The sequence below is a fragment of the Gouania willdenowi genome, chromosome 13, assembly GCF_900634775.1.
Source record: "Gouania willdenowi chromosome 13, fGouWil2.1, whole genome shotgun sequence".
NCBI classification, from domain to species: Eukaryota; Metazoa; Chordata; class Actinopteri; order Blenniiformes; family Gobiesocidae; genus Gouania; species Gouania willdenowi.
Window position 1 is genome coordinate 19,213,938 of NC_041056.1, and position 25,812 is coordinate 19,239,749.

General features: G+C 36.8%; 4 protein-coding genes across 5 annotated transcripts in view; all 4 read right to left on the reverse strand.

Annotated features, from left to right (window-relative positions):
- Positions 1-319: 319 nt before the first annotated feature.
- bcap29 (B cell receptor associated protein 29) lies at positions 320-10,976 on the reverse strand. Its single transcript, XM_028464643.1, has 8 exons — positions 10,868-10,976; positions 9,362-9,465; positions 5,113-5,213; positions 3,335-3,479; positions 3,110-3,245; positions 2,635-2,737; positions 1,662-1,762; positions 320-1,293 (listed from the first exon to the last, which is right to left on the reverse strand). Exons 2-8 carry the CDS (start codon positions 9,451-9,453, stop codon positions 1,258-1,260), a joined length of 714 nt encoding a protein of 237 aa, XP_028320444.1. The 5' UTR covers positions 9,454-9,465; positions 10,868-10,976; the 3' UTR covers positions 320-1,257.
- Positions 10,977-12,068: 1,092 nt separating this feature from the next.
- dus4l (dihydrouridine synthase 4-like (S. cerevisiae)) lies at positions 12,069-16,052 on the reverse strand. The gene is made up of 6 exons (XM_028465121.1): positions 15,736-16,052; positions 15,541-15,662; positions 13,674-13,791; positions 13,393-13,515; positions 12,485-12,711; positions 12,069-12,409 (listed from the first exon to the last, which is right to left on the reverse strand). Exons 1-6 carry the CDS (start codon positions 15,828-15,830, stop codon positions 12,144-12,146), a joined length of 951 nt encoding a protein of 316 aa, XP_028320922.1. The 5' UTR covers positions 15,831-16,052; the 3' UTR covers positions 12,069-12,143.
- Positions 16,053-18,806: 2,754 nt separating this feature from the next.
- Positions 18,807-22,013, reverse strand: rflnb (refilin B). Its single transcript, XM_028464905.1, has 3 exons — positions 21,320-22,013; positions 20,380-20,474; positions 18,807-20,255 (listed from the first exon to the last, which is right to left on the reverse strand). The coding sequence occupies exons 1-3, from the start codon at positions 21,518-21,520 to the stop codon at positions 19,937-19,939; spliced, it is 615 nt and encodes a 204-aa protein (XP_028320706.1). The 5' UTR covers positions 21,521-22,013; the 3' UTR covers positions 18,807-19,936.
- A 1,239-nt stretch (positions 22,014-23,252) lies between these two features.
- Positions 23,253-25,812, reverse strand: part of vps53 (VPS53 subunit of GARP complex) — a 28,001-nt gene continuing 25,441 nt past the window's right edge. Inside the window, exons 21-22 of one of the 2 annotated variants that reach the window (XM_028465317.1) lie at positions 24,823-24,927; positions 23,253-24,096 (exon numbers count right to left, since the gene is read on the reverse strand). In XM_028465317.1, coding sequence (XP_028321118.1) covers positions 23,929-24,096; positions 24,823-24,927 — 273 coding nt within the window. In that variant the 3' untranslated portion in view covers positions 23,253-23,928. The remainder of the gene's footprint in view (positions 24,097-24,822; positions 24,928-25,812) is intronic. The other variant, XM_028465318.1, reaches the window with a different exon arrangement.

Below are 25,812 nucleotides of genomic sequence, written 5' to 3' on the forward strand. Positions count from 1 at the left end.
CAACACATTCTATAAATAACATAAAATAATAATTAAGAAAAATCTCTATTTTCTTCCAGAATAGTCTTTTTGTTGGTTTGGTTATCGTATCAGGAATTACAAAATGTTGTGTGCCATCTCAAACTCTATTTACATCAATGTAAACTATTGCTTCTCTGTTGTCTTTATGCAGACTGGAAACACAGTTTTCCACTGTTTTATATCAGCTCCATATTCAAAGACTCTAAACAAGCAAAGTCGGCGCTTATTGCCTGAAATTGTTGTGTAAACAGAGCCTTATTTGAATCAATGGATCACATAGTTTCCATTTAAAAAGGAAGAAAAGGAAAAAAGTACTTTTTATTCAAACATCCACTTATAAAAGGCACTTAAACAAGAAACAACCCACCACCCAAATAAAGAAAATACCTCATGGTTGCATTTCATTGGATGAACAAAAAATTAAACATAGTGAGTACACCCTCAGTTTAATTATCACACGTGTGGGACTAAATCAGAAGAATGTGAATTAAAAAAAAAAAAAACATGTGAAAACACTTCAGATAAAAACCATGAACAAACAGATTGTCCTACATTTACTAACAGTTTCTACAGCTTGTTTGATAAAAAAACTTCTTCCTTCTGTTGATTTCAATGTAAATTCAACAAACTAAATACAACACAGAACCATGAGGAAAGAATTTAAAATGTCATTTCGCGGCAACTCTGATTATAAGACTGTGAAAGCGACGGTTAAGACTTGCATTAAAAAGTGTCACCTTAGGGTAAAAGTAAAGTAAACGGAAAAATCACACACAAAATCCACTCACTAGATTTCTACATTAGACCATAGGAGAAGTGTTTTTTGTTGTTGTTTTTTTTATGCGGGGGACATTCATTAGGAAAGAAACCATTGGCCCACACACACAGACACACACAGCCCTCACTGACAGTTCGCTCCATCCTCACAGTAAACAGCTCCAACAAATGACTCAGAATAAAGAGCATCCATATGCTCTTTATTCTGAGTCATGTTAACGCATTAAGCTCTCTGCATCTGTACACACACACCCTTTGGAAAAGCCTTTCTCACTAAGCAGCAGCCAGTTTGCTACTTTAATGAACATCCACCTTTAAAAACATCATTTCAAAGTGTCCCCCCAGAGGAGTGGGCCCTGTGACTGTAATGTGCACAGTGGAATATGGAGGTAAAGCACGTGCTGCAGTGGCTATGCTGTGGAAGCTACATGTGTAAACAAAACACATTAAACATCAGCACTAGTCGTCCTTTTTGTTTCCATCATCCTGATGATTCTGAAAACACAAAGAGAAAAAAGTGTTACAGAATGTGGTTTTATATTGGACACAATAGCTTCATTTCAAATGATTTAAGCTTCTTATTCAGTCACTAGTAAACTGTATATCTGGGCTCTTACTCCCAAAGCGTAATTGACATTCAAGTGGGAAAAAATAATCATAATTTAAAAAAAAAAATGCTTGTCAAAGTAATCGTAATTGAATTGTAATTGAACATTGATAATTGAAGACGTATTTGTAACTGAAAAATGTAATTGACCCCAACCCTGCTCGTTACACACCCTTTACAATGAAATTAAAACATCTTAGGTTTAAATGTTAACCCTGAATTGTTTAATCAGAGGTGTTTGATCATCTGGGCTCACCTGGAGCTCCTGGTGCTCCTTCAGCAGTCGGTCATACTCCCTGGAAAGACCATCCATTTGCTTCCTCATGGTGTCTGACTCTGACTGAGACTCTGTTAAAGCTGCACAGAGACAATCACACGTCTTTATTGACCGGGGACACAATCCTTTTGTTTCTATGCAGAACGCTTTACTTGTGATCTCCCGCCCCAAAAAATATGCATTTGATCGTGAATTATAAACTTATATTTGGACTTTTTCTGAATACTTTGCTGCACTCACTAGCTTAATAGCTTAATACAGTGGTTAGCCTGCTGGCTGGGCCGAGGTCTGCGGCTCTGCCGCCTCAGGGCTGTGCGCGCCGCATACCGGTATGACGGTCTGGCTGGGGCCCTGGGGGGGTCCTGACTTTGACAATAACTAAGGCTCATCACGTAGGCGGCATCAATGAAGAGTGATCTGGAGGGCTTGGCCGGTGTTTTTAAAAAAACACCGGCCAAGCAATTATTGTAGCTAATTATTGTCTCCTATTGTCAGAAGTGTGATAAAATGGCATCTACAGCATGAAATAACTTACAAAAAATACAGTATTTTATTGAGCAATAATACTGTTAGTTTGTGGTGAATTTGTCTAAAGAATAGCCTAAAAAGGAACATTTCCTAATTATTTTTTTAAATTAATTGTTAAATCTTTCAGAGTACCCACTGCAATGTGCTCCTGTATCCCCAGGGGCACACATAACCCTGTTTGGGAACCACTGCCTTAATACATCTGTAAAAACAAAAAAACTTGTTTATTTTAACTTAAATATTTCCAATGACAGCACCATGTGTATCTAATTTAATACTTTCGTCTCACTTATCACCTTCCCTTCATTTAAAACTCTTTAATCCATTAAAGTCATTCACAAAGAACACAACCATCGATGCAACTATACTTTAAAGATCTACTGAACAAATTCCTGTAAGAAATGAGCATATGTATGACACTAACCATCTCCTGAAGTTTTCAGCTCAGCTTTGAGCTTCTCCACTTCTTCCTTCAGCAGTTTCATTCCCTCTGCAGTGGCCTTGTCACCCTCACCTCCCATCAGAGCCTGAGGTGCAAAACCACAATAATCCACAGTAAAACAACTCATTCATTTTCAATCTATCCTGTCACAAAACCAAACTGTAAAAGAAAAGAAAACTTTCTCAAAGTGTGGTTTGTGGACCACTAGGAACAAGTTAAGCTATCCTTTTGAGATCAAATTGTTTCCAAACATCATTAACTGTAAAGTGACAAATCCATAGAACTATGACTGTTGTTGGTCATCTCTCTTGTATGTACTGACTGTTATCTAAAGTTATGTTTTGATGAATACTTAGAGTTTACTGATCAATGAGTGTGTCCTTGGTGAAGTGCTCCTGAGTGTGAAAAGGTTAAAGTTAACACTGCTCTAACGTCTCTTTTAAAGAGCGACGCCCACCTGTTTCAGCTCCTCATTCTCCTTCATGCATTTCTCAGCAGCCTGGTTAGCGTTCTCAGCATGTTCCTGAAAAGCCTTCACAGTGCCAGACACTGATGCCATTTTGTTAATTAGGGTGACCACTCGCTTCATAACCCTGAAAATTAGAAAAAAAATAAAATAATAATCAATCAAAGTTCAGAGAAATGTCTAAATTCAGTGTGTGTACTGTAAACAGAGCCTCACAGCCAGAGAAACACAGAAAAGCCAGAGATGTAGAGGTTCCTCTGGGCCCTGAAAAGCTTCATGTGCAGGTGGTCCACCATGTTCGGTAGCCTAGCATCAGTGCTAGCTTGTTTACCAGAGTACTTCCTCACTTCACGGACTGCATCTGAATAGAGGGGTGAGTTTAAGGGTCAAAAACTTTAGATTGATTGGACATGTGCAAATATGCAGCTTTCAAAACTATTCGCAAAAGAAATTCAACATTTCTGCTCTCGTCTGCTTCATTTGAGTTAATAAAAGTACAGCGTACAGCAGGGGTGGAGAACTCCAGTGATCGAGGGCCAGATTCCTGAGACTTTTCGATGTGTCCCTGCTCCAACACACCTGAATCAAATGAATGGCTCGTTATCATGCTTTTGCAGAGCTTGATGACAACACATTAGTGATTGAGCGATTCATTGGCCGGACGATTTAATTGGCCGATTTTTGCGTGTTTTGCGAGTATTGTCATCGGCCAATGCGCGCTGCTGTGTTCGCCGAACCACTTTATAAACAGAGCGGCTGCTACAGGCTGCAGAGCCCCCCCCCCCCCCCCACCCCCCCCCCCCCCCCCACTAGCAGAGCGTGAAGGAAGCTCTTCAATCCCAACAGGTTTTAAACTTTCAAAGCATCTTTTAACTGTTTAACTTAGCGTTGTTCCATGTTGTGTCGCAGTTGTATTTAACGAGCAGCTGGCTGGAGGTTTGGCGTGTGATTTTCTTTTCCTCTCTCTCTGCTTCTCACTCATCACTGCACTGAGAAGTTTTTAACTTTGAGAAGCAGTTTACTACTTGTTTGAATATTTATTCCTGTTAATGTTGATGCAATTTAGAACAGAAACTTGAACAGTTTGTTGCTTAATGCGCATCTGACATCACGTTATTTTCCTCTGTTAATTTATGTTCTGGGGTTGTGTTGGAATGGACACTTGTCCATGGTTTCTTTTTGTGTTTAATACTATAATTATATATCTTTATACTCAATAATCCTGTTAATAAAATATATCCTCAGGCCAACTTTTGTCAAAGCTATTTTCAGGACAAGAACAAACAGTTCTATTTCATAATATTTCATGAGATGTCTCACTATTTTTTTACTTGTTCTTGTTCTACATCACCTGTTTTTATTATTTGTTAAATATTTTTTACTAGTCGTTCCACCTCACCTTTGTTAATTTCAATGAATGTTCCTTTTTTTTAATTGAGACTTGTACCATTTGTTATCTTCATTGTGTAATTTTTATGATGTAAATTGAGGGAGCAAAAGTAGTATCGGCTCCAAATATCGACTCAAGAAAATCGGCAGTCCGTATCGGTCATCGGCTAAGGCTGACGGGAAAAAAAACGGTATCGGCATTGGCCCTAAAAAATCCATATCGGTCGATCCCTACAACACATTGGTTTCAACCAGGTGTGTTGTAGCAGGGAGACAGCTAAAAGTCTCAGGAATCTGGCCCTCGAGGACTAGAGTTCCCCACCCTTGGCGTACAGCCTTGATGGCTCATTGCTAGTTGATGAATACAAACAATAACTAAGTCTGACTTCATTTCCAACAGATAAATACCAAATTCTTCAGAAAGCTAAAGAAATTGTAAACATTGTCCTTTACCTTTCATTACAAAATAACCCCAAACAAACACCCTGTTTTATTTATTGAGGAGACATTTAGCCTGTAATCGATAGCTCTGATTGACATTGGAAACTTATACAAGTCATTTGCAAAAATATATGTGAGCCTGAGAAAGCGGGACTTCCACTTACCACAGAAGAGAATAATGAGAATGATGATCATGGCGAGAAATACTTTGTTCCAGAACCTTGACATCCAGCTCCAAATTTTCAGATTGAAAACTTTCTGCCAGCTACAAAAGCAAAGACAGGAATTCAGAGACGGAATATAAATACTGCTACAATCCCTGCTTTCTGTATTTCTGTTTTGTGAAGAATTTTTTTTTCTTTTTTCCCATACTGCCATATTGGACAGCTGCTCTAGACATGGCCTATCAGAGTACATGCCATGAACATTTATCTGGGTCTGCCTGAAAATAAACAGTCACATAAACCAACACATCTCATTCATATTCTAATCCTGTTAGTCTTTGTTACTGCTGGGAACTACGGTTGAGGTATGTTGATGTTTACCATCCGTTCTAACCGTTATTTGTTAATAAATCAGGGCAGCAGCAGGGTTTGTTTCACAGTCTTTACTGCATGCAACAGCAAATAATTACTGTATGTATCTACATTCACCTGTGACCAGGGTTAATGGGCTCAATTATAGTAATCATGCAATTGATAAATTACAATCATGGCATGATTATTATTTTAAAAATCTGTTGCCGTTTTAACCGTAATTGAGTTCAGAAAATTAACTTTGTAATTACCATGGAAATTCTATAAAACTGTCAAATACAATTTAAATAAACCCAAAACAGTTCCATGGCTTACACCTATGTAGTTAATTATTAAAATATGTTTAAAGTGTTCACACTACTTGTACCAGGTGGTAAGAATTAGCAGAGGTAGGGCTTAGTGGGTTATTTCTTTAAAAAGGGATGATACAATTTTACATAGTAACAATAGTTTGAATGCAACTGATGTTTTGTACAAAGAGTGTATAGCTATTCTAATTTCCACCTCTAGTAAATTATAATAATCAATGCAGTTATAAAGTACTTTACATTATCAGCCATATTCACAACCACATACTGCCATACAAAGGGTTAGTCAGGGTTGGGGCCAATTATAATTGTGATTGCGTAATTGATAACTAATTACAATCGTGACATAATTAAAAGTGAAATCATAATCATAATTGAATTGTAATTGAGTTAAAAATAATTGACTTTGTAGATGTAATTAGCATGGAAATTATATATAAAAAAAAAATTGTCATTTACAATCTATTCTATCGATACTATAATGCAAGAAAGGTCTGCATGCGTGCGTGTTTGTGGATCTCCCCGACTCGGTGTCTGTTCGACCTGAAACTTTGTCAACGGCTTCCAAATACTACAAGTGTGTGCATCCGTTATTTTGGAGCAATTTGGTGATTTCAAAATGTTTATTTTAATTTTATTTAGCCCGGACGGCACATTCATGTTCACCCAGAAGTGAAACCTATTCAGCTTTTGCCCTCAGCCCTGAGTGTGTGGGGGCGCTAGCGCACCATCTATATCTATTTCACTGTACAGCTCCGCTCCGTGCCAGAGCCAATCACAGTAGCGAGCTAGAGTCACATGTGTGGCCAGAGCCCACACAGTAACCAGGTATAGAGACAGAGACACAGACACACACCACGCAGTATTTATAACAAAAATATACTAAATGAGTAAAATAAGACAAAAAACTTAACATTTATACAAAAAGTACACAAAATGACAACAGAAATGCACAAAAATATACAAAAAGGCTAAAAAAAACACACAAAATGACTGCAAAAACATATTTTATGGAAAAATACACCAAATAACAAAAATATGAAAATGACTCAAAATACACAAAACTGAATATTTATACTAAAAAAATACACAAAATGACAACAGAAATGCACAAAACTACACCAAAAACGATACAAAAATACACAAAATGACTACAGAATCACACTACAATGGCAACAAAAAACAATAATTATACCAAAAATGCACAAAAAGACAACAGAAAGATAAAAAAAAAAAAGATACACATAATGACTACAAAAAACATACATTACAGAAAAATACACTAAACAAAAAAATATATAAAAATGAGTTAAAAATAACACATTTATCATGCACATGTCCCATAGAATTAAACCAGGGAAATCACACACACTATTTTACTTTGCACCTGCAAATAAACCCCTTTATAACAGTACAGAGTACAGTGTATTTACACCTCTTTGTACATCAAACCTTCAAACACATACTCATTTGGCCATAATTAACTCTACTTAAGCTTCTACATGAATACATACAGTACTTCCGACGGGCACTGAACTTGTTTGAATAAATGCCAAACTTGTGACTCATGCTAAAGTTCTACAGCTTACACATACGTGGTTAACAATTATTAAAATATGTTTCATATCAGGTTTTCCCTCTACCTGTCAGTGAATCTTAACGATCATTCTACCAATTGAAAAGTAATCTAACACCAAAAACATTCAAACCATTATTTTCATTGATAAGGAAGCCTAACAAGGTAACCAAGGGATGAAAAACAAATTACATGATAGATAATATTTTCTTGTGTATTTTACAGCAGATTTAAGACATGGGTCAAACTGACCCATTATCATAAGAGATGCTAACAGAAAGCTAACACATGTAAAGTTTTATGGGGTTATTTTTTTCAGGCTCAGTAATTGTAATTAATTGTAATGGAGTTTTAGTGATTGAGAGTGTAACTGTAATTTGTAATTTCAGGGGGAAAATAATAATTGACAAATGAAGTTAAAAGCTCTGAGATTGAAGAAGAAACTGGTTAGTGTTTGACTAAAGACACACTGGGGGTGGGCGATTTTGCCTAAAAGAAATCTCGGATTTTTTTAAAGAAAAATTTGAGTTTCGATTCCATTTTGGATTTTTTCTTCTTCAATGCACTTAAAAATGACTGCAGACATCAGATATATTGTCAAAAGTACAATTTTAATGCTGTGATTGTCTTCAAGAGCTAAAATGCATTGAACAATCCCAAAATAAAAAGTAAATGACGCTCTGTCATTGAACACTTTCAAGCTTTAACCCAGGTTTAGGCAGAACTGTGTTACAGTTATCATTATATTAATCATCTTATTATCAAATGATTGTTCATGTGTACAATTTTTCATGTGTTTATACAGGATGACTTTCGAAAAGAGACGTTGCTCCTTTGCTGAGTCATGCTAGATTAGATTACTCGCAGCACAGACAGACTGTGCTGTATTCACAGTGCCAGCAAAAACCAATCTTTACTCAAGGTCTCAACAAAGCTCTGATAAGCAGAGCTCTGAAGAAGTAGTAATCCTCCCTTCACACCCTCCCTCCCCTTTATCAGTTACACAATATATTGCTTTACTCTTTCAGAGGAGCCAGAGGAGGGTCATTGTATTTATCCCTTAATAAATATGTTTTTTTTATACATTCCCGTCTCAGCGTAGACTTCATCAATGCAGATTAACTGTTGTGGCTCTAAATCAGAGGACAGCTGAAATGTTGCCTCTACAAGTGCAACAGCAACTTCACAGTAGCTTAAATTTTCTGATTAAAAATGAGATAACTACATATTTTATAACATTATAATTAAAAAAATAATAAACTCTTCCCTTAGCATCTCAGCATAGTACAAATAAAACATTAAACATGCATGTGGCACACATATAGCCTACTATTGGTCAGAAATCAATCTATGATAATCTATGAAATAACAAGAAAAAAAAAAATAAGTGAAAAAAAACAGTTTTTATTTTATATCTCTGAAAGACAATACATTGTAAAAGTGTCCTATGAACAGTGACACTATTTTAGTCCAACATTTTTGTAAATAAGTGTCAACATACCAATGTACACGAATAAGTATCTCTAATAGTGCTTTCTGAAAACAAAAAATAGAGTCAACAAACAGTGACAACATTTCTGTGAAGACCTACCTGCACATTTTAGTGAAAAAGCAGAAAAGGTTTTGAAAATAATAAAATAAATCTTTAAAAAAAAATTTTTTTTTTTTTTTTTTTTTTTTTTTTAAATCGATCGTGAAAAAAAATAACAATAATAATATCGCGATATATCGCCATATCGAGATATCGTCACACTCCTACCCACATGGACGGAACGCGAATAAGTCAGAAAAACTGTAGTGGGGGAAAAAAAAAAAAAAAAATGTAATAAACTAAAAGGTAATGTTTTGTTTTTTTTAAACTCGAATTTGCACAATACAACATCGTTTTTATCTACAAATTGATCGATGATATAGTTCATGAAGAATTGTTGGCAAAAGACAAAACTAATTCAGTTCAATCATCCATACAGGAGTCAGATTATTGGTCACATACCTTCTGGCTGAGATGAATGGGAGGCAGAGGATGAGAATAACTGCAATCTCCGCATAAAGGAAGAAAGCCACAGCTGTCCACTGCAGACTCATCTTGGCAGAACGCTTATGAAAACAGGTTTAAGACACTTTTGTTAGAAAAGCATGTACCAACTGTATCCAGGCCAATTCTTTTTTTTACTAAACACACAAAACACATCACAGAGCTCAGTCACAGTTGGGCACAGATCAAACCGCCAAACAAAAACACTTCTGTTCTGTTGTATTCAACTTCATCTGCCTCACCCACATACATACATGCCTAAAGATTACCTACCTCTGCTAACGTTTAATAACTTGTACACTATTTATTTTATGCCCTAATATCTTGAGTTGCACCTGAATGTGGATGAGATTTTAAATACTAAAGATCTGTTTGATAATGTTTGCGATTCATAAATACTTTAATCTGATTACATTAAGTCCAGCAAACAAAGAAGTTGTTGCATTCAAACTATGGCTGGGTAAAATACAACTAAAAACCCAAGATAATCTAATTTAGATTTAGGGTTTAAGGTAATTACTTCACTTCATGTTAAGTGGATTTTAACTTTTTTTTAAATTTTAACATAGCTCTAAATAGAGGTGTCCCGATCCAATATTGATTCAGCGCTTCTATCCATAGGTGACTGTGGTTCACACTCCAATAAAGTAACCTACTGTTGACGACTATTGTTCTCTGTTTGAGTAACATCACTTGATCAAATCTATTCTAACATTCCACAATACAAATAAGTAATAAAAGTATGTATGATTCGTGCTGATATCGTATCTGATCAATATCGGTATCAGCCGATACACAAGGCAGCAATATCGGTATCATATCGGACGTGAAAAAGTTGTAATCGGGACATCCCTGGCTCTAAATGTTATTAATATGAAATTAAATGTTTGAATCCAATTCAAACAGTTCTTTTTTTTAAAATCTAAATTTAACTTGTAAATGCTAAAATATGGTGTTCCGGATTTGCTTGTATCCATTACAGCTGTTGATCGACTTCCGCCTGTGCAGCATTTTCCAGAAACACGTCACACAAAGACCACATATTAAAATGTAGCAGCATTTGCCTCGGGCTGCAAATTACTTCTAAATATTCAGACAGAAAACGAACTAAATCATGATGAAATCAGCCTGTTCTGGGCTTAATATTACATTTCGTGGCAGCAAAAAGCGACACTCACAGAATTGGTCCCCCGGTAAAATGGTAACCAGTTGGACTGGAACCGTTCTTAATTGCCAACTATTTATTTCCTGATACAAATGTGTGTTCGCGTCACAAGTTTATCAGAGGAATCATATCATATTAAATAAAATTATAACACGCCTCTTCTTCTTCTTGTATCTTCACTTTACGTTCATTGGATCAAAAGTGAGTGACATGATCGTTGCTAACACAACGCAACTTCTGCAAAATCAGAAACATAAAAACAGATAAAGTTAAAATGTAATGAATTATGTCAAACTTACCAATAAGCCAGCAAAATATTAACGAAAACCGGGGGTTTAAACGTTTACTTCCACACAAGTTACCCTGTTTGGTATTTCCTGATTCAGACGACTTAATCAAAGCTTCCGGTTAAACTTTCAGAATAAAGGTTAAAACCCTCGTCGCACTCTCGGGGTAATATTGCAAATGTATTTCAAGATACACAACACTCAAAAGATATGAACGCCAAAATTATAAATAATAATATACTTGATATATCTACTTTTTGCTGTAAAGATGCAGTGGAATGGGTCTTTTGAAATTCTTGAAATACATTTTATTTACGTTATAGCAAAAAAAAAATTAATTATTGAGTAACTTCATAACTTTTTTAATTACTACTTTTTTCTATTTTTACCCAATAAAATACCTTTGATCCCACAGAAAACAGGTCCAAACCCCACTTTGCCACTGAATCAATCAAAATTGTATTTATTTAGCAATTTTCAAAGATGACAATAACAACAAAGTGCCTAACAATCCAACATCCCCCCACGTCCCCCAAAACACATCGATAAAAATGATTAGTTAAGCGAAGGTCAAATGATAACTCCTATTATCTGGTTGGATTCGAAAATACCGGAAGTAGCTTATGACAGGTAATCACATGCAACCAAGGTGTCATGTACTGAGTTCGCACTACATTGATTGTGATATGCGCTTATATGCGCATGCGCACAACCGGAAAATGAATTTTTGCTAAAACAAAAAAACATTGTTTTCAAAGTGAACGGATGCGTGTTTTATTTGTTTATTGGATTAGGTTAGGGTTATATTCTCAGTACGGAGGTAAACTCAGTAGGTGACACCGGAGAGGAAACAACTGTACAAACGCACAATCAAATAAAAATAATCAGTCAAATAAATGGATACTAATATAAAGTGATTAATAGTTGATAAAAAAAAAATATTAACATGACATAGTTATATATAGATATAAATAGGTTATTGAGGTTAACAAATGTTGATAAATCGTGCAAAAAGCAAGTGCTTTATTGAAAGTTTATCTTTAAAAAGTGGGTCTTTATTAAGTCTATAAGTCTTAATATTCTCTCTAACCCTGAGACTTTAACAAATCCAAGTAAAAATCTCAAGTTTTAGAATATCCTTAGTCTAACCTTGGATGGCATGTTTCATTACCTGCATATCAGTTTAGATCCAGTAAGAGAAAATCAACAACCGTTTACCCATTCAGATTTATTTGGCATTAAAACAATAAAAATGCAAAAGAAATGAGCTCATCTCATTCTAATGTGCTCACGTTTCAAGATCCTGAGGTAAACCATACGTGTTTTGCAGGTAATCTATGACAGCTGAGGTACTGGACAGAGAATTGAAGACTTTTCTCTCGGGCTGGGAGCTGACTCTCTCCAGCATGTAGATCAGGTGTTGGTGGAAGCATGTGAACGGAGTTCCCTGTTCAATAGAGACGTCCACCCAGTCCCAAACACAATCCAAAGGAGTGTCCTCATATCCAGCAAACATGGCAGGGTTGGAAAGCAGCCCCCGTGCAGCCATTACACCTGTCAATCAATCCAAACACAATGCTTGAAGGAAATTATGATCGTATTTGTTAAGTGCTGTTATTATTGACTTACCGTCGACACCAGTGAGCTGGTGAGTGGACTCCACATCACGCAGGTACTTTATGTCTCCGTTAGCAATCACAGGGACTGACAGGCTGTCTTTGATGGTCCTAATGGCGTCATAGTGCACTGGTTGGTGGCGTTCTTCAGCAGTCCGGCCATGGACTGTTACCCATGACACACCGGCAGATTCAGCCTTCTGACACAGATCAACTGTCTTTTTTAGGTCCTTGTGAATTCTGCAGGTAGTTAAAAAACAATGATAATGGTATTAAAGGAAAAGCAACTCTTTTTTTTTTTAGAAGCCTACATTCTGGGCTTGTGTGGAGGATGCGTAGAGCCGCACGTGATGCAGTCACCACAGTCTGCAGCTGTGTGTATCAAGGTGGTTAGAGGACTGTTAAGCGTTAAAGCAGAAGTACAATTTTTTTCAAAATAAAACACCCATAAATAAGATGCATATGACTTTTGAAATTGTATTTTTTTCTTTGCAGCCGGGTGCTAAATTGTCCGCGGACATTTGCGGGTCCAGTAGTTGGGAACCATTTGGCATTTATGAGTGATTGTTGTATATATCTATCATATGTGTACATTTATATAATTATTAATCTTATTTTTTATTATTATAATTTTTCTACTGTAATGTGTGCCCTTACATTTAATTAACAGTCTTTTACTTTCTCTTTCTTTGTTTAGTATTTATTCTTTTTATTGTTAATACAAATATGTACTTATTTTCCACCATAATTTGCAAATAAATTCATTAAAAATCCTACAATGTGATTTTCTGGATTTTTTGCATTTTGTCTCTCATAGTTGAGGTATACCTATGATGAAAATTACAGAACTTGCACGATTGGTGGCTGACTAAATACTTTTTTGCCCCACTGTATGTAGACGCTAAAACTTCAATTGTGTACCTTATTTTGATGGAAACTGTGTAGTTTGGATTGTCTACTTGGTTTTTCACACATCTGACCATGTCTTTCACCAGCTCAGGCTTGTTGATGAGGCAGGCTCCATACCCAGCGGACATGGCCCACCTGATAACAGAGCACACCAAAAGACTTTATGAAACATCTACAAAACACAAAGCAAAACAAAACTCTAAACCCCTAATTAAATAAATTATCTACCGTAAATGTGCAAATATAACACAGATCAGCTATAAATTGGAGAACATTTTTAGTAGTGATGGTACCTCTGGGGACAGCCACAGTTAAGGTCCACGCCATCTGAGAATGGTGCCACCACACAGGCTGCATCAGCCAAAGTCTGAGCATCGTGGGCAGCAAACTGCACTATTAGGGGCCGATCGTCTGGAGGAGAGAGGAAATAAAATGATGAACAAAAAACTATATTTATAAATATTAAAGAAATCAGGTTGGATTAAAAGAAGCTGCAAGTTAACTCTCTAAACTCTGTTCTTCATTCCTGGAAATACAATAAATAAATGAAAAACAGGACTAAAAATCATCTACATTGCAGGTGATGACTGTTGACATTTTCACGCATTGCATTGTGGGATGTGGAGTTCTGTAGACAGATGCATAGAACTGTTTTTCCTTCATTCTCACATGATTTCTTGTGTTTCTTCAGACAAGGATAGTGATTCACTTGAAACCTTTAGTGTTCCAGTTGGTTTACAGTATTCTTAGTGATATTAAAATACAGTAAAAACACTTCTATGTATCGGTCTCTGCGACAACACATCCCACAATGCAATGTGTGAAACTTTCCCAACAAAGCGTGGACCTTAAAAAAACTTTCGAGTGGCAATTTCAACCTTTTACATCTTTTTTGTTTTTGAGCAAAATAACTTTGATGTATTGATCAATGAGGCCTACAATAACAAAAAATATAGTTTTCAACAACTTTAAACAAAGAATCTAAAACTCAATTGTCATGCGCTTTTAACGTTAAGAGTTGAATACAACTCTCCTGATAAATGAACTTTTCCTCCATCCATCCCAGAAGCACATGCCCTGAGAAAGATTTGGTCAGTGTAGAGCTGGGAGTAATGGTCCAAAACTCATATCTCAATATTTTGTTCTTAAAATAGCAATATACAATATAAATCTAGATAATTTAAAATCAAATAAAGTCTGACCAGAAAGACAATTCTGGGTTAAATTTGCTGATGCAAAATGTCCCACAGGCACATTTATTAACAAACAGCTGCACAAAATGTGTTGCTTTTGTCTTTCTCTCCTCTAATGCAGTGATTCCCAAACTTTCTTGTCTTGTGTACCCCTTGAGCCTTTTGGTCATACCATGAGTACCCCCTCACTCATATGTGTTCATGATTCTCCAAAAGTAGAACATAACACAACTGAATATTCAACGCAAGTCATTTTATTTCATCTTCTTAAATTAAGCAATTATTATTCAGGCATTATTTTCTCATTTAACTCAAACTAAACATAAAATGATGTTGCTCTCAAGGCAATAAAAATGATAAGTATAAAAAATAATATTATAGTAAACATTTGTATTATTAATACCAATATATTATGATTATATTGTTATTAAAGAAAAATAATAAAGTTGACATTAGAAAAAAATAAGAATAGATCAAAAATAATAAGTAATATAAATAAATACAAAACAAATAATTAACCTGCCTGTTACGGCTGGTGCCTCATGGCCTCTCAGCCTGCCCGTCCTCCTCTCCTACCCGATTGCTGATGTGAGTCAGGTGTGTTAGGCTGAGCGTAACACTGCCTGTGTTATATATAAGTTTTATGACATTTACCAGCCATTTACACTTTAAAAACAAGTCATTGCACACACATACCATTTTACTGACGGACTTGTGAAATGAGTGAGAATATTTTTTATTATTTTGGAAATAAATTCTTAATTTTTCTACGTACGTAAAAAAAAAAAAATATATATATATATATATATTGTAATTTTTTGTATCTCCAAAATAGAAAACTCGATATATATATTGAATCTTGGTACATCTCCCAGCCCTAGGTCAGTGTTATTCCCTCCAGCAGACAGCAGTCATAATGTTAAGGCTCTTGGAGTGGAGTGTAAACAGTTATGTAAATGAAGCTCACGTTTATTTGTGGTAAATTCACTGTCTCTGGCTTTGGTAGATCGTAGGAAGTCAGCAGCAACGATCATTGGCGTGAAACACACGTCACAGCTGTATTTCCTCACCAGAGACCTGAAGGCAAGCCTGGAAACACAGAACGATGTGAGCCATGCAGACCATCAGCCATAAACACAGAAACCAGTCACACGTTTCCTACTTTGAGTATCGAACCATTGGAGCACACATTTTCAGGACTTTCCCCTTTTCAAACATGTCCATGATGCCGCCGCTGTCTGAGCTGGAAGGCTTCATTTCCTCCACCACTGTGTAGTCCTCGTTTAGCCGCGGAATGCTACAAGCTAACTATGAGAAAGTCCAGTTTAATGAGCTCTGCTCTGCCATGGTTTCAGCACCGAAATAACACAAGCATCGGTTGCCTTTCAGGTAAACACAGGAGTATTAAACACAGCGGCTCCACCAAAACACAGAATTACAAAACAGGAAGAGAAAAAAAAACCGCGTGTGTGTAGAAAAGTAGGCGTGTCCCCGTAACCTGTGACCTGCTACGTCATTAAAAAAAAAGTTATTTTTCTATAGTAACATATTTTTAGCATATCTATCTACAACTTGGTTCTTTCAACGTTTTAACCTTTTTTTTTTTTTAATTGTTTTAATCTATTTGAATTTGGAAAAAAGTTGACGTAATACCGTCCCGACGTTACTGCCAGTCCTTATTGTTGCAAACTTCAAGGTTTGTAGGAAAATAAAGATTTGAACTTGAGAACCATCGAAGCTACCTTTATTTTAAAGGACACAGCTGGTATAGACTTGCAGGTTCATTAAATAATTATTATAATAATGATAATGATAATAATTTCCTTCAAGATTAAGAACCATTTTTATTTGTGTCCCACTGTTCAATAAGCCTTTTCACACTCTGGAACTGCGCATGCGCGACATGGGGAGGGGAACATAGGTCGAGAGGCATATAAACGTAAACAAGCTTGTTCACTCTGTTGATATTTCCAACCTAACATCATTTGTAATTTTATTTCAGAGATTACATCTGGACTATGAAGCTCGCTGACGTTTTACAGAGCTAAATCACCATGGAAACTTATGCTGAACGACTAGCCTGCTCGCGAGCAGGTTTTTCTCCGGCTAGGATCTTAGCGAGTCCCGCCTACTGCCCAATCAGATCTCTTAGAAAACGAGCTGTCCAATAAAAGGTGATGTGTGAACACGTCACTGTGTGGATCTGATCTGACAGCTGACGAGAGAGAGAATATTTAGACACTGATGCAATCCTTTCATTTACTGATGACATTATTTAGGAAACATAGAGATTTATATTTTCTGACTGATAAAGTCAAATCAATAAAATAAGTCAGCTGATAAAGCCTGCAGGCATCGGCCGCTTTGACACCAATAAATTAATAAATAAATTAATTAATTCATGTATTCTGTGGTGATGCAAAGAGCCTCAGTCTTGTTGATACTATATAAATATATTCCACTTTATGATGTAAGCTGATTGGTCTGACACTGTGATATCCACCTCCATCACTAGAGTGCGCCAGTTAACCAGACTGAAATCAAGAGTTTACATCAGCCTGTTGTGATCAAGATTCGTAAAACAGCTTCTGTCTGACGGACAATGCTTGGTTAGTTGAAGCCCGCTAACGGCGATGAATCCAGGATATAGTTATCTAGATTTGTAGCTATTAAAACCTTAATGTTTTAATAGTGTTTATATTATTATACATATTCGGACTCAAAGAGGGACAAGGACTTACCGCTGAAGCCACTTTCAGCAAATCCCAGCACTTTCAAAAACTGATGGGAGCCCCTCGCTTCAACACTGATTACACCTGGTGCACAAAAACACAGACTACCTGGGTCTCCAGTGGGCAGAATTTTGCCTCTACCCGGGAATGATGCACATATCTGAGCACTTTTGTGCTACGTGTCCTACTTCGAGGAGCAAAGTTATTTTTTGAGCATTGGAAACTTTGAATATGAAGAATTACCAATGTCCTGTGGGGTTCTTCAGGGCTCTTTTCTTGGACCCCTTCTGTTTAGCCTTTATATGCTTCCTTTTGTATCTTTCTGTTGTGTTTGTGTATTTTTTGTATAATTATTGTGTTTTGTTTCCATTGTGGTGTGATTCTGGAGTCATTTTGTGTATTTTTTGAAATCTTTTTTGGAGTTTTGTGCATTTCTGTTGTCATTTTGTGTATTTTTTGCATAAATATTTAGTTTTGTGTATTTTGAGTCATTTTGTAATTTTTTTTGTCGTTTGGTGTATTTTTCTGTAATATATGTTTTTTGGAGTAATTTTGTATATTTTTGTGCATTTTTGTTGTTTTGTGTACTTTTTGTATAAATTTACTCATTTAGTATATTTTTATTATAAATACCTTATGTGTGGTGAGGGCGTGTTTTGTACTCTGTAGTGTTATAAAGGGGTATATTTGCAGGTATATTTCCCTGTTTTAATTCTATGGGACATGCGCACGAGGAATTGATAAAATCTGATATTCGCTCCACAAACACACGCACGCACGCAGACCTTTCTTGCATTATAGATACTGTAGATATAAATGAATGACTGGGCTAAAATTGTGTTTATTTGCGTATGCTACTTAATGTCTTTTGAATAGATTAGTTTTCTTTAAATGTATAACATTGTTTAGATTAAACATATTCCCCAAAGATCTAATTTGACATTTTTATTATTTAAAATAAGAATTAATGTACAATTATCCATCTATATAATGCATTTTAGCGGTAAGTGTCCAGCAAATTGCTGAGGATATTCTTTCTGTGGAAAAATAAACCAGGTCAGACCAAGAAAGCTAAAAGCCTAAAGAGTAGGAGATTGTGCTAAACACTTGCATGTGCAGTCAGTCAGTTTAATAAACATATCTATTCAATTGTGTATCAGATTGATAATGTTGTTGGCCCAATGTAAACACCCCATATGTTCAGAAATGGAAATCACATTTGAATAGCATTTAACTTTAGACACAAAATAAATATCACACTGATATTTGCAGCTATTCAAGAAGCAGTCGCCATAAAAATGTAGAAATATCTGGTAATTACTGGTTAAAAAGTCAGAACAACAAATACAGTAGATTAAAATACCCATTTAGTTGCCTTGCAACAAATGTAGTGAGTAGAGCAGAAAGCACTGCCATGTTCTAGCTAGTACAGTGGTAGGCCACAGGAGGGCGTGTCTGTAACTTAGAGGAATAGCTCTATAAGACCCCAGAGTTCACTCACTGGGAAAATGTGTCAGAAGACTCTCAAAAAGTTTTCAATAAAGTATTCAATTATACGTTTTACATTATGTGCACAAGAAAAAGCAATAACTGTCTATTACTGCCTTAAAAACAGAGCCTCAAACATATGTAAACTGTTAGTTGCTTTATTTAGAACTGGCACTGGATGATTCAAATAGAAAAAGCATCAAAAGATACACCAATAAAGCACAGATGGGTGTAAAAAAGGCTCTGGAACACAACCGTGGAGGGCTCACGCCAACTCTGGAATAAATACAATATGTCAATCAAAGTCACACAAAAGTTAAAACAGTGGAACGCCGCTCAGTGAATTCACTGGTCAATGAGCAATTTATAAGAAGTAAAAAGCAACAGCTGTTCCCATCACTCATGACCCATCAGCAACACCTACAAATACAGTTTTTAATCTTGAGCGTGATAAAATAGATTTTCTTTAAAATATCCCTTTTCCATTTACATATAGAAAATGCAAATGCCTGCCAAACAGCTATAAGAAGGCCTTTGATTGTGCTTGTGCTCATAACACACCCGGTGGAAAAAAAGAATAGAATTTATGAAATCCGGTGTACATTGTGAAGAAGTTGGTGATTCAATAATCAATCCAAGACACACGTGAAACAGTTCTATTGGACACACTATTATAAAAAGATATCCTTACTTCTCCTTAAAATCCTATGAGCCCAGGCAGGTTTGAGTCAAATTAAAAGAAATAAACACATGTCATTTTAGCAAACTTGTAAAGCTAGTGTGAATTTATGTTGGACATATCTGTACGTGTCAGTTTTATGGCTAATAAAAACATTTGTCATCACACCTCTGCAAAGGTTTCAACACGCTTCATACCTGAACTCTTAAAAATGCCACTGCTGATGGATTGTTCCATTAATCAATGGGGGTGTACACATGTTTACACACAAGTCCTTTCTCATTGTTTTTCTTGCATCATAGTCAAGATACTTCCTGCCTGAAGCTTAGGTTTGACACTTTCAATGCTGATTGGCTGCAGAACTGTAAGAGGAAAACAGCAGGTCAGTGGCAGCCAGCCACCAGGAAGTGTCCAAAAAGGGGGGCACTGAATAGAACTTTCTGCCCCACCCTTACTCAATGTTGTCACTGAGGTAGCTTTCTAGGGATAGTCGTCTCTAACTCTACACTGGACAGGAAACGCCTGGATAGCCTGTGGCAGTTGTAGCTCAGCTCTGTAGTGTAAACTGCACTGGTTTTCTTGGGGTAAATGATCGTGGTACTCTTGAAGCGCTCTGGACGGTGACGAGGTTGGAAGTCCAACTGTGTTTTGTAGTGTCGCCAGGTGCTATGAGATGCAGCCACTACCGTCTGTCTGCAGTGTTCCAGGCCCTGGCCCCAAGGCTGCAGGGCCACATTCTGGATGAAGTGTCGGTCAGAGTCGTATAAAACTGAGGAGGTGTATCTAAGGACGAAGAGAAAGCAAAGCCATTAGAGAACAGGATTCACCTGACTTCAGTTAAAACACAACAAGTGACCTCCAAGCCAATAAGTTTAGTCGAGTGTTTCTCACAGCCATAGAACCCCACCTCATTTCTTTTGCAGGTAACGGATCCAGTGCTATGCCTTCACCAAAGGACAAGGTTTGGAGCTGCGGCAAAGATCCAGCAGGTAGACTCTGAACCTAGAATGCAGAACACATCAGTTGGGAAGCAGCTTTTGACTAATTTTTAGTGCGGGGTGTTCGATATGATATTGATATCAAAAATCGATCCGTATTGGCAAAAAATAAAGGAAAGCGGATAGGATTATATAGGCCTGCGTCTAAAATCTCATATTTAATCACTCCAACACAATCAGTCCATTCCAGACTTTGCTCCGGCACTTCTGTCCAGCAGCTTAGATAACTTAATAACTACTGACAGTAAAATATATCTAAACTGAACTTTAATAGTTATTTTTCACTTTAAAAGTATAATTTGTTCATTGGTTTTGAGGGTCTTCTAATTTATTTTTGATTTATTCTAATCAATTGTGGAATAATCATATTTAAGTTAACCAAACTAGTGGCTATTTTGCACTTTAAAAAAAAAAAATATTTAGGTTATTTGTCAAGGTGTTCCATTTTATTCAGTTGTAGTAGAATATTCATATGTTTAAGGTTAAAATGTATATAATTGATTGGTGAATACTAAACGGGTCGTTTTTTTGCCCATACTTACTGTTGCCGACTAGCGGAAGTCACTTTTTGAGCAATATTGTGTTGATGTGAAGTTTTCTATCATTTCACACTGTAAAATAAGTAATACAAGTTTGATTAGGGCTGATAATATTCAAGGCTGCAATATCACATCGGAAGTGTAAAAGTTGAATCGGGACAACCCTACTTTTTATATTTGCAATGCGATTGTTAAAAGATAAAAAACAAAATTTAAAAAAAAGAAAAAAGGACATCGAATAAGAGAATGACAAGTTATCTATACTTCACTACACTTTGTAAATAAGCATTTAAAAAGCACTTCAACATGCCTGTGAGTTCTTTCCCTCCTCCGCGGACACTGGACTCACAGACCGACCTTTACCCTCGGAGCACACGGGCAGCAGCCAGGCGCTGGGGCTCGGACTCGGAGGTAACCCTGAGTCCGGACTGTCGAGACCTCTCTCTGCCCGGCAGCTCATATCCAGCGGCTCTTCTTCACAAGCATGAAGCAAGTTCAACTTTCCGACCATGGTCTAGGTACAGAACAGTTGCAAAAGTCCAGTGAGTGAGTTACGACACAGAAAAACGTCCAGCTTGTGGTTTCCTTTAGTGTAGAAAAGACTTCAGGCTCGTGCCTGCGGACCGCACGGCTGCACGAAGCCAGTAGCATCAACGAGACGGTGGCTGAGGCTCAATGTAAGACCTGCACACTTTAAATAAATGAAGAACTCAAACGCAGATATTGGAGTTTAACAAATACCTTTAAAAAGAAACGACAGAGGACACATTCACAGCAGAGAGGCGTGACAATGTGCTTCCTCCAGCCCGCGGCCCTGCTTTAAACTGAGCTCAGACCCTTCACTGGAGGAATTCAGGTCCTCAAACAAAACACAGCTCCAGCCACGCCCCCTAGGGTATTTCACAGCTGCTGATTGGCTGAGGGATATTTGGCGACCATGATCATGGTAACGAGCCTCGCGCCTAAGTGCAAAATATTTAACACCACACATAGTCATCTATGAAATTACAAATAGCAAAACACTTATAGAAATGCCACAACATTTTTACAATTTTTAAAACAAATTTACATAATTAGCTAAAAGAAATGAATACGGATAGCATAACACATATTTACAGTAGCGCATTGTGTAAAAGTAGGTGTGGCAAGCTGTAAAGTTGCCATTGTAAATCTGTTTCAACATTTGTAAAGGTGTTTTGCTATTTGTAATTTTTTTTAGCTAATTATGTGAATTTTTTTCTCAAAATTGTAAAAATGTTGTGGCATTTGTAATATATATATATATACATACACACACACAGTACCTTTTTTTTGTGAATTTCCCCTCTCGAAGATCAATAAATGTCTATTCTGTTCTATTCTATGTTAAACTAAAAAAAAAATAAATAAAGTGTAAATTTAATAATCAGTGATTTATAAAATGATCAGCTCCACCACAATTCTACATGTTTGGGATATTTATGCATTAAGGCGGTGGGCTATTGTTTGCCAGCCTTTCTCCTTCTCCTTTTTAGCAGCGCTGCTGTTCCTTTTTTCCGTACCATGTCTTTTATTTCTTCATCCTGCTGCAGAAGCAGCAGTTGTTTGCAGGTGTAAATGAAACTGAGGGTCTGTGATCCATACTTTCATCAGTGATTCTGTGATTAAATTCATGGTCTTCTTAAGAAAGCCGTGATTGCCCACTTATCTCAAACATCCACAGCCAGCTTCATTAAGCCTCATCTCTTTATCCTGCCTAAGCAAACGTGCAACCAATTTATTCAAGATCGCACCAACCAGACTTTGTTTAACCACACATTGTCCTTTATCCTGGATGTATATATCCGACTTTTGTGCAATACCCCCCTTGTGTAGTTTGGAGAGCCCTAGGTGGCTGAAATGAAGGTCATAAGGTTTTACAACAAAAACCCTGCATAGACATGGTTAGAAATAAGTACATTAGAGGAAGAGCTGAGGGGCAGCAGTTGGTATAAGGTCAGAAAGGCCCAACTGAGATGGTTGGGACATCAACAAGAAAGAAACATTGGATATATCGGACAAAGGATTTGCAGACGGGGCTGCTATAGGTAAGAAGATAAATCAAAGACAGAGAAGGGTTATAGATGCAGCCAGAAAAGCTGTTTCTATTTAGAGCCAACTGTGTCAACCCCTCAAAGTTAGAAATTATAAACAATGTAAACATTGAAAAAATAAAAACATAACAAAATCAGACACCTCTGAAAGTACCTGTAATAATTATTTAATAGAATGATCTGGCTGAAGCAAAGTTTGCACCATGACCTCAATTAATTAGGTGGAAAACAAACTGTATTTACCATTGGTGCAAAGGAAAATCAACAATTTTAAATTATTTAGGAGTAATTTATAGATTATCAAACAGGACATTAAAATATAGGAAACTAAAATGTGATTTGACATAGTTAAGACAGTAGTTTAAATGGACCAATATTCACAACAGCGTCTTGTCTTTAAATGTCAAAGTTACACACACTAAAGTCAGTGACCCTCACATTTGACGAACATTTAGGAAAAATGATTAATATTGTTGATTATAAACTGAAGTATATCATTTCCTGGACAGATGTAAAAAGACTGAAATCAAACTTCTCTGATATTTCTTCAGTTATATTCTGCATGTTGAACAAAATAGCCTGAATTTGCTAGCTAAGTTCGGTCTTTAGATGCAATAAAATACAAAGTTACGACATTGGAATGAACTGGAAATATGCATTATATTAGGTAACAACACCAACCAAGTTGTAGAACTTCCTTCATCATCCAGTACCAGTCTGGGTTCATGCATCAGTCTGCTCTGTTTAACCACAATAGAGCATGATGGAGTCTTTGAGATGAAAGCTGACAGCCATCTCTGGCCACACCCACTTGAACTTTGGGGATGTTAACCCAGACTGTGTCTCCTCAAAGTCTCTTCTTGATGAGCTTCTCAAGCTTGCGGATGCGCGAGGACTCCTGCTCTGGTGTTGGGGTGCTGAAAGACAGAGAGGGGCCGTCTGCTCCAGATGGGGGGGTGGGGAGTCTTTGCCTAAAGAGCTCCAGCATGCTGCTCTGCTCGCTGCGCTTCAGACCCTACACACAAACACAAAGTAAAGCAGTAGGTACAAAAACAGGCCATAATATTATTTAAAAAGAAATTATATTGCTCCACTCTTCATATTTACAACCCTGACCAAAGCACAACTATTTTCTAAAGCACCAATACAAATAAGATAAAATCTATCATTTTTCCATCAGTATATGTAGACGATGCACTTCCAAAACTGTATTTGTTAATCAAATCACAATCACACAAACTAATAGCCAAGATTTTCCTTCCAACAAAGTTAACTAGATTTTTACCTCTGCCATGGAAGTAATATTTTGGCCAGCGTTTGTCTTTTAGCAGGATAACGTTAAAAACACGCAATGGATTCTGACAAAATTCTAGCCAAAGCTCATGTGCCATAGAATACTCCATAAAGTCTAGTCTCCCATCATTGGCAAAATATAAAAAACCCACATTTGAGTTTGTACCAACACTAAACACCTGTAAGGATATGAAGACTTGCCCTTGTAACTCTTAGTTTGATAATTAAAAAGTAAAATGAGAAATGTAAATGTGAAAACAGGTCAAGTATATAAAATCTAATACTTAAATGAACATATAGATTACATTGGTTGGTCTGAAAGCACAAACATAAAATTAAAAGCTGAGGGTTTTACAGTGAGTTTTGGAACTTGAAAAACTTACTTTGGAAGTAAACACATCCCCTAAAGTACAGACCTGTACCTGTAAGTGGAGATGAACCAACCCACCTTCATGTCGAGTATCTTCTGGAAGGTCTCTGGATTGCCATCAGCCAGAAGCTTGATGTAGTTATCAACAAATACGACTGGCGGTTCATGTGGGGCCATCACCACCTGTGGAAAAGTACCATTTAATTTTGGTTTCAATTTCCCACAACCCCTTTCCTGTGAACAATCATGGGACGACTTGAGAAATTTCTAAGTGATCCCACATGGGGCCGCTTAGCTTGAATGAGGCTTAACAATGTCATAGGCTTAACATTGTTCTATATTTAGGTGGGTTCTGCTTTGTTTTTCTCTTTTACACACCAATTACTTCACGCACGGGTGGATAAGAATTGGCTTAACTGGTAATTATTTTGAGGGTAACATGACTCTGGGCAAAAGTTGGCATTATTCAAAAGCTGGAAGAAACTTTAACTGGGGCAGCCTTTTCTGTTTTGAGTATCTTTAGTGGATTTTATTTGAAAATAGAGACGGAAAAGCCAAAAACACATTGCTAACAGACTCCCTTCCACGTCCAAGTGTTGCCTCTATCCTTTGCAGCAGAAATACGGTACTCTTTTCCTTTGTCTCGTGCTTCTTGTCATCAAGTTGTTTATGTTTGTTTTTGTTTTCTGGCACAGCTGAATGAGTGATTCACTTAGTAAATGCCAAGGTGCTGGGCTAAGGGAAAGCCCTGCAGGGACCATGTAAAGTAGGGAAGGAATAAAGTGACAGCATCAGAATGAAAGAATCCAGGGTGAGAGAAAGTAAAAAAAGGAGACTTTGGGAGGAGGGGAGAGACTTGGGCTGAAATACAGTCTGTGTTTTGGGGGTTACAATTTAAATACTACCTAGAAGAGAATTTAAGAAGTAGGAGGGAGAGAGACAGAGTTGGGAGGTGTGGTGGGTCGCGCAAAGACAGCGTGGAAAACAGCCACGTTTCATGTGCAATGGATCAGCCAGTAGAGGCCATCACAGGCAGATTAGAAGAATTTGCTTCAATAAACACTGCAA

Excerpts from the sequence above, each read along its gene's own strand:
- dus4l (XM_028465121.1), bottom strand. The coding sequence starts at position 15,830 with ATGAAGCCTTCCAGCTCAGACAGCGGCGGCATCATGGACATGTTTGAA. Across the intron at positions 13,792-15,540 it reads TGAATTTACCACAAATAAAC|ACGATCGGCCCCTAATAGTG; the intron begins GTGAGCTTCATT and ends TCTCTCCTCCAG. Across the intron at positions 12,410-12,484 it reads CCAGCTCACTGGTGTCGACG|GTGTAATGGCTGCACGGGGG; the intron begins GTAAGTCAATAA and ends ATTGATTGACAG.
- bcap29 (XM_028464643.1), bottom strand. The coding sequence starts at position 9,453 with ATGAGTCTGCAGTGGACAGCTGTGGCTTTCTTCCTTTATGCGGAGATT. Across the intron at positions 3,480-5,112 it reads TCTCATTATTCTCTTCTGTG|ATGCAGTCCGTGAAGTGAGG; the intron begins GTAAGTGGAAGT and ends CCCTCTATTCAG. Across the intron at positions 2,738-3,109 it reads AGAATGAGGAGCTGAAACAG|GCTCTGATGGGAGGTGAGGG; the intron begins GTGGGCGTCGCT and ends TTTGCACCTCAG.
- rflnb (XM_028464905.1), bottom strand. The coding sequence starts at position 21,520 with ATGGTCGGAAAGTTGAACTTGCTTCATGCTTGTGAAGAAGAGCCGCTG. Across the intron at positions 20,475-21,319 it reads AGGAGGGAAAGAACTCACAG|GTTCAGAGTCTACCTGCTGG; the intron begins GCATGTTGAAGT and ends TCTGCATTCTAG. Across the intron at positions 20,256-20,379 it reads TTACCTGCAAAAGAAATGAG|ATACACCTCCTCAGTTTTAT; the intron begins GTGGGGTTCTAT and ends CTTCGTCCTTAG.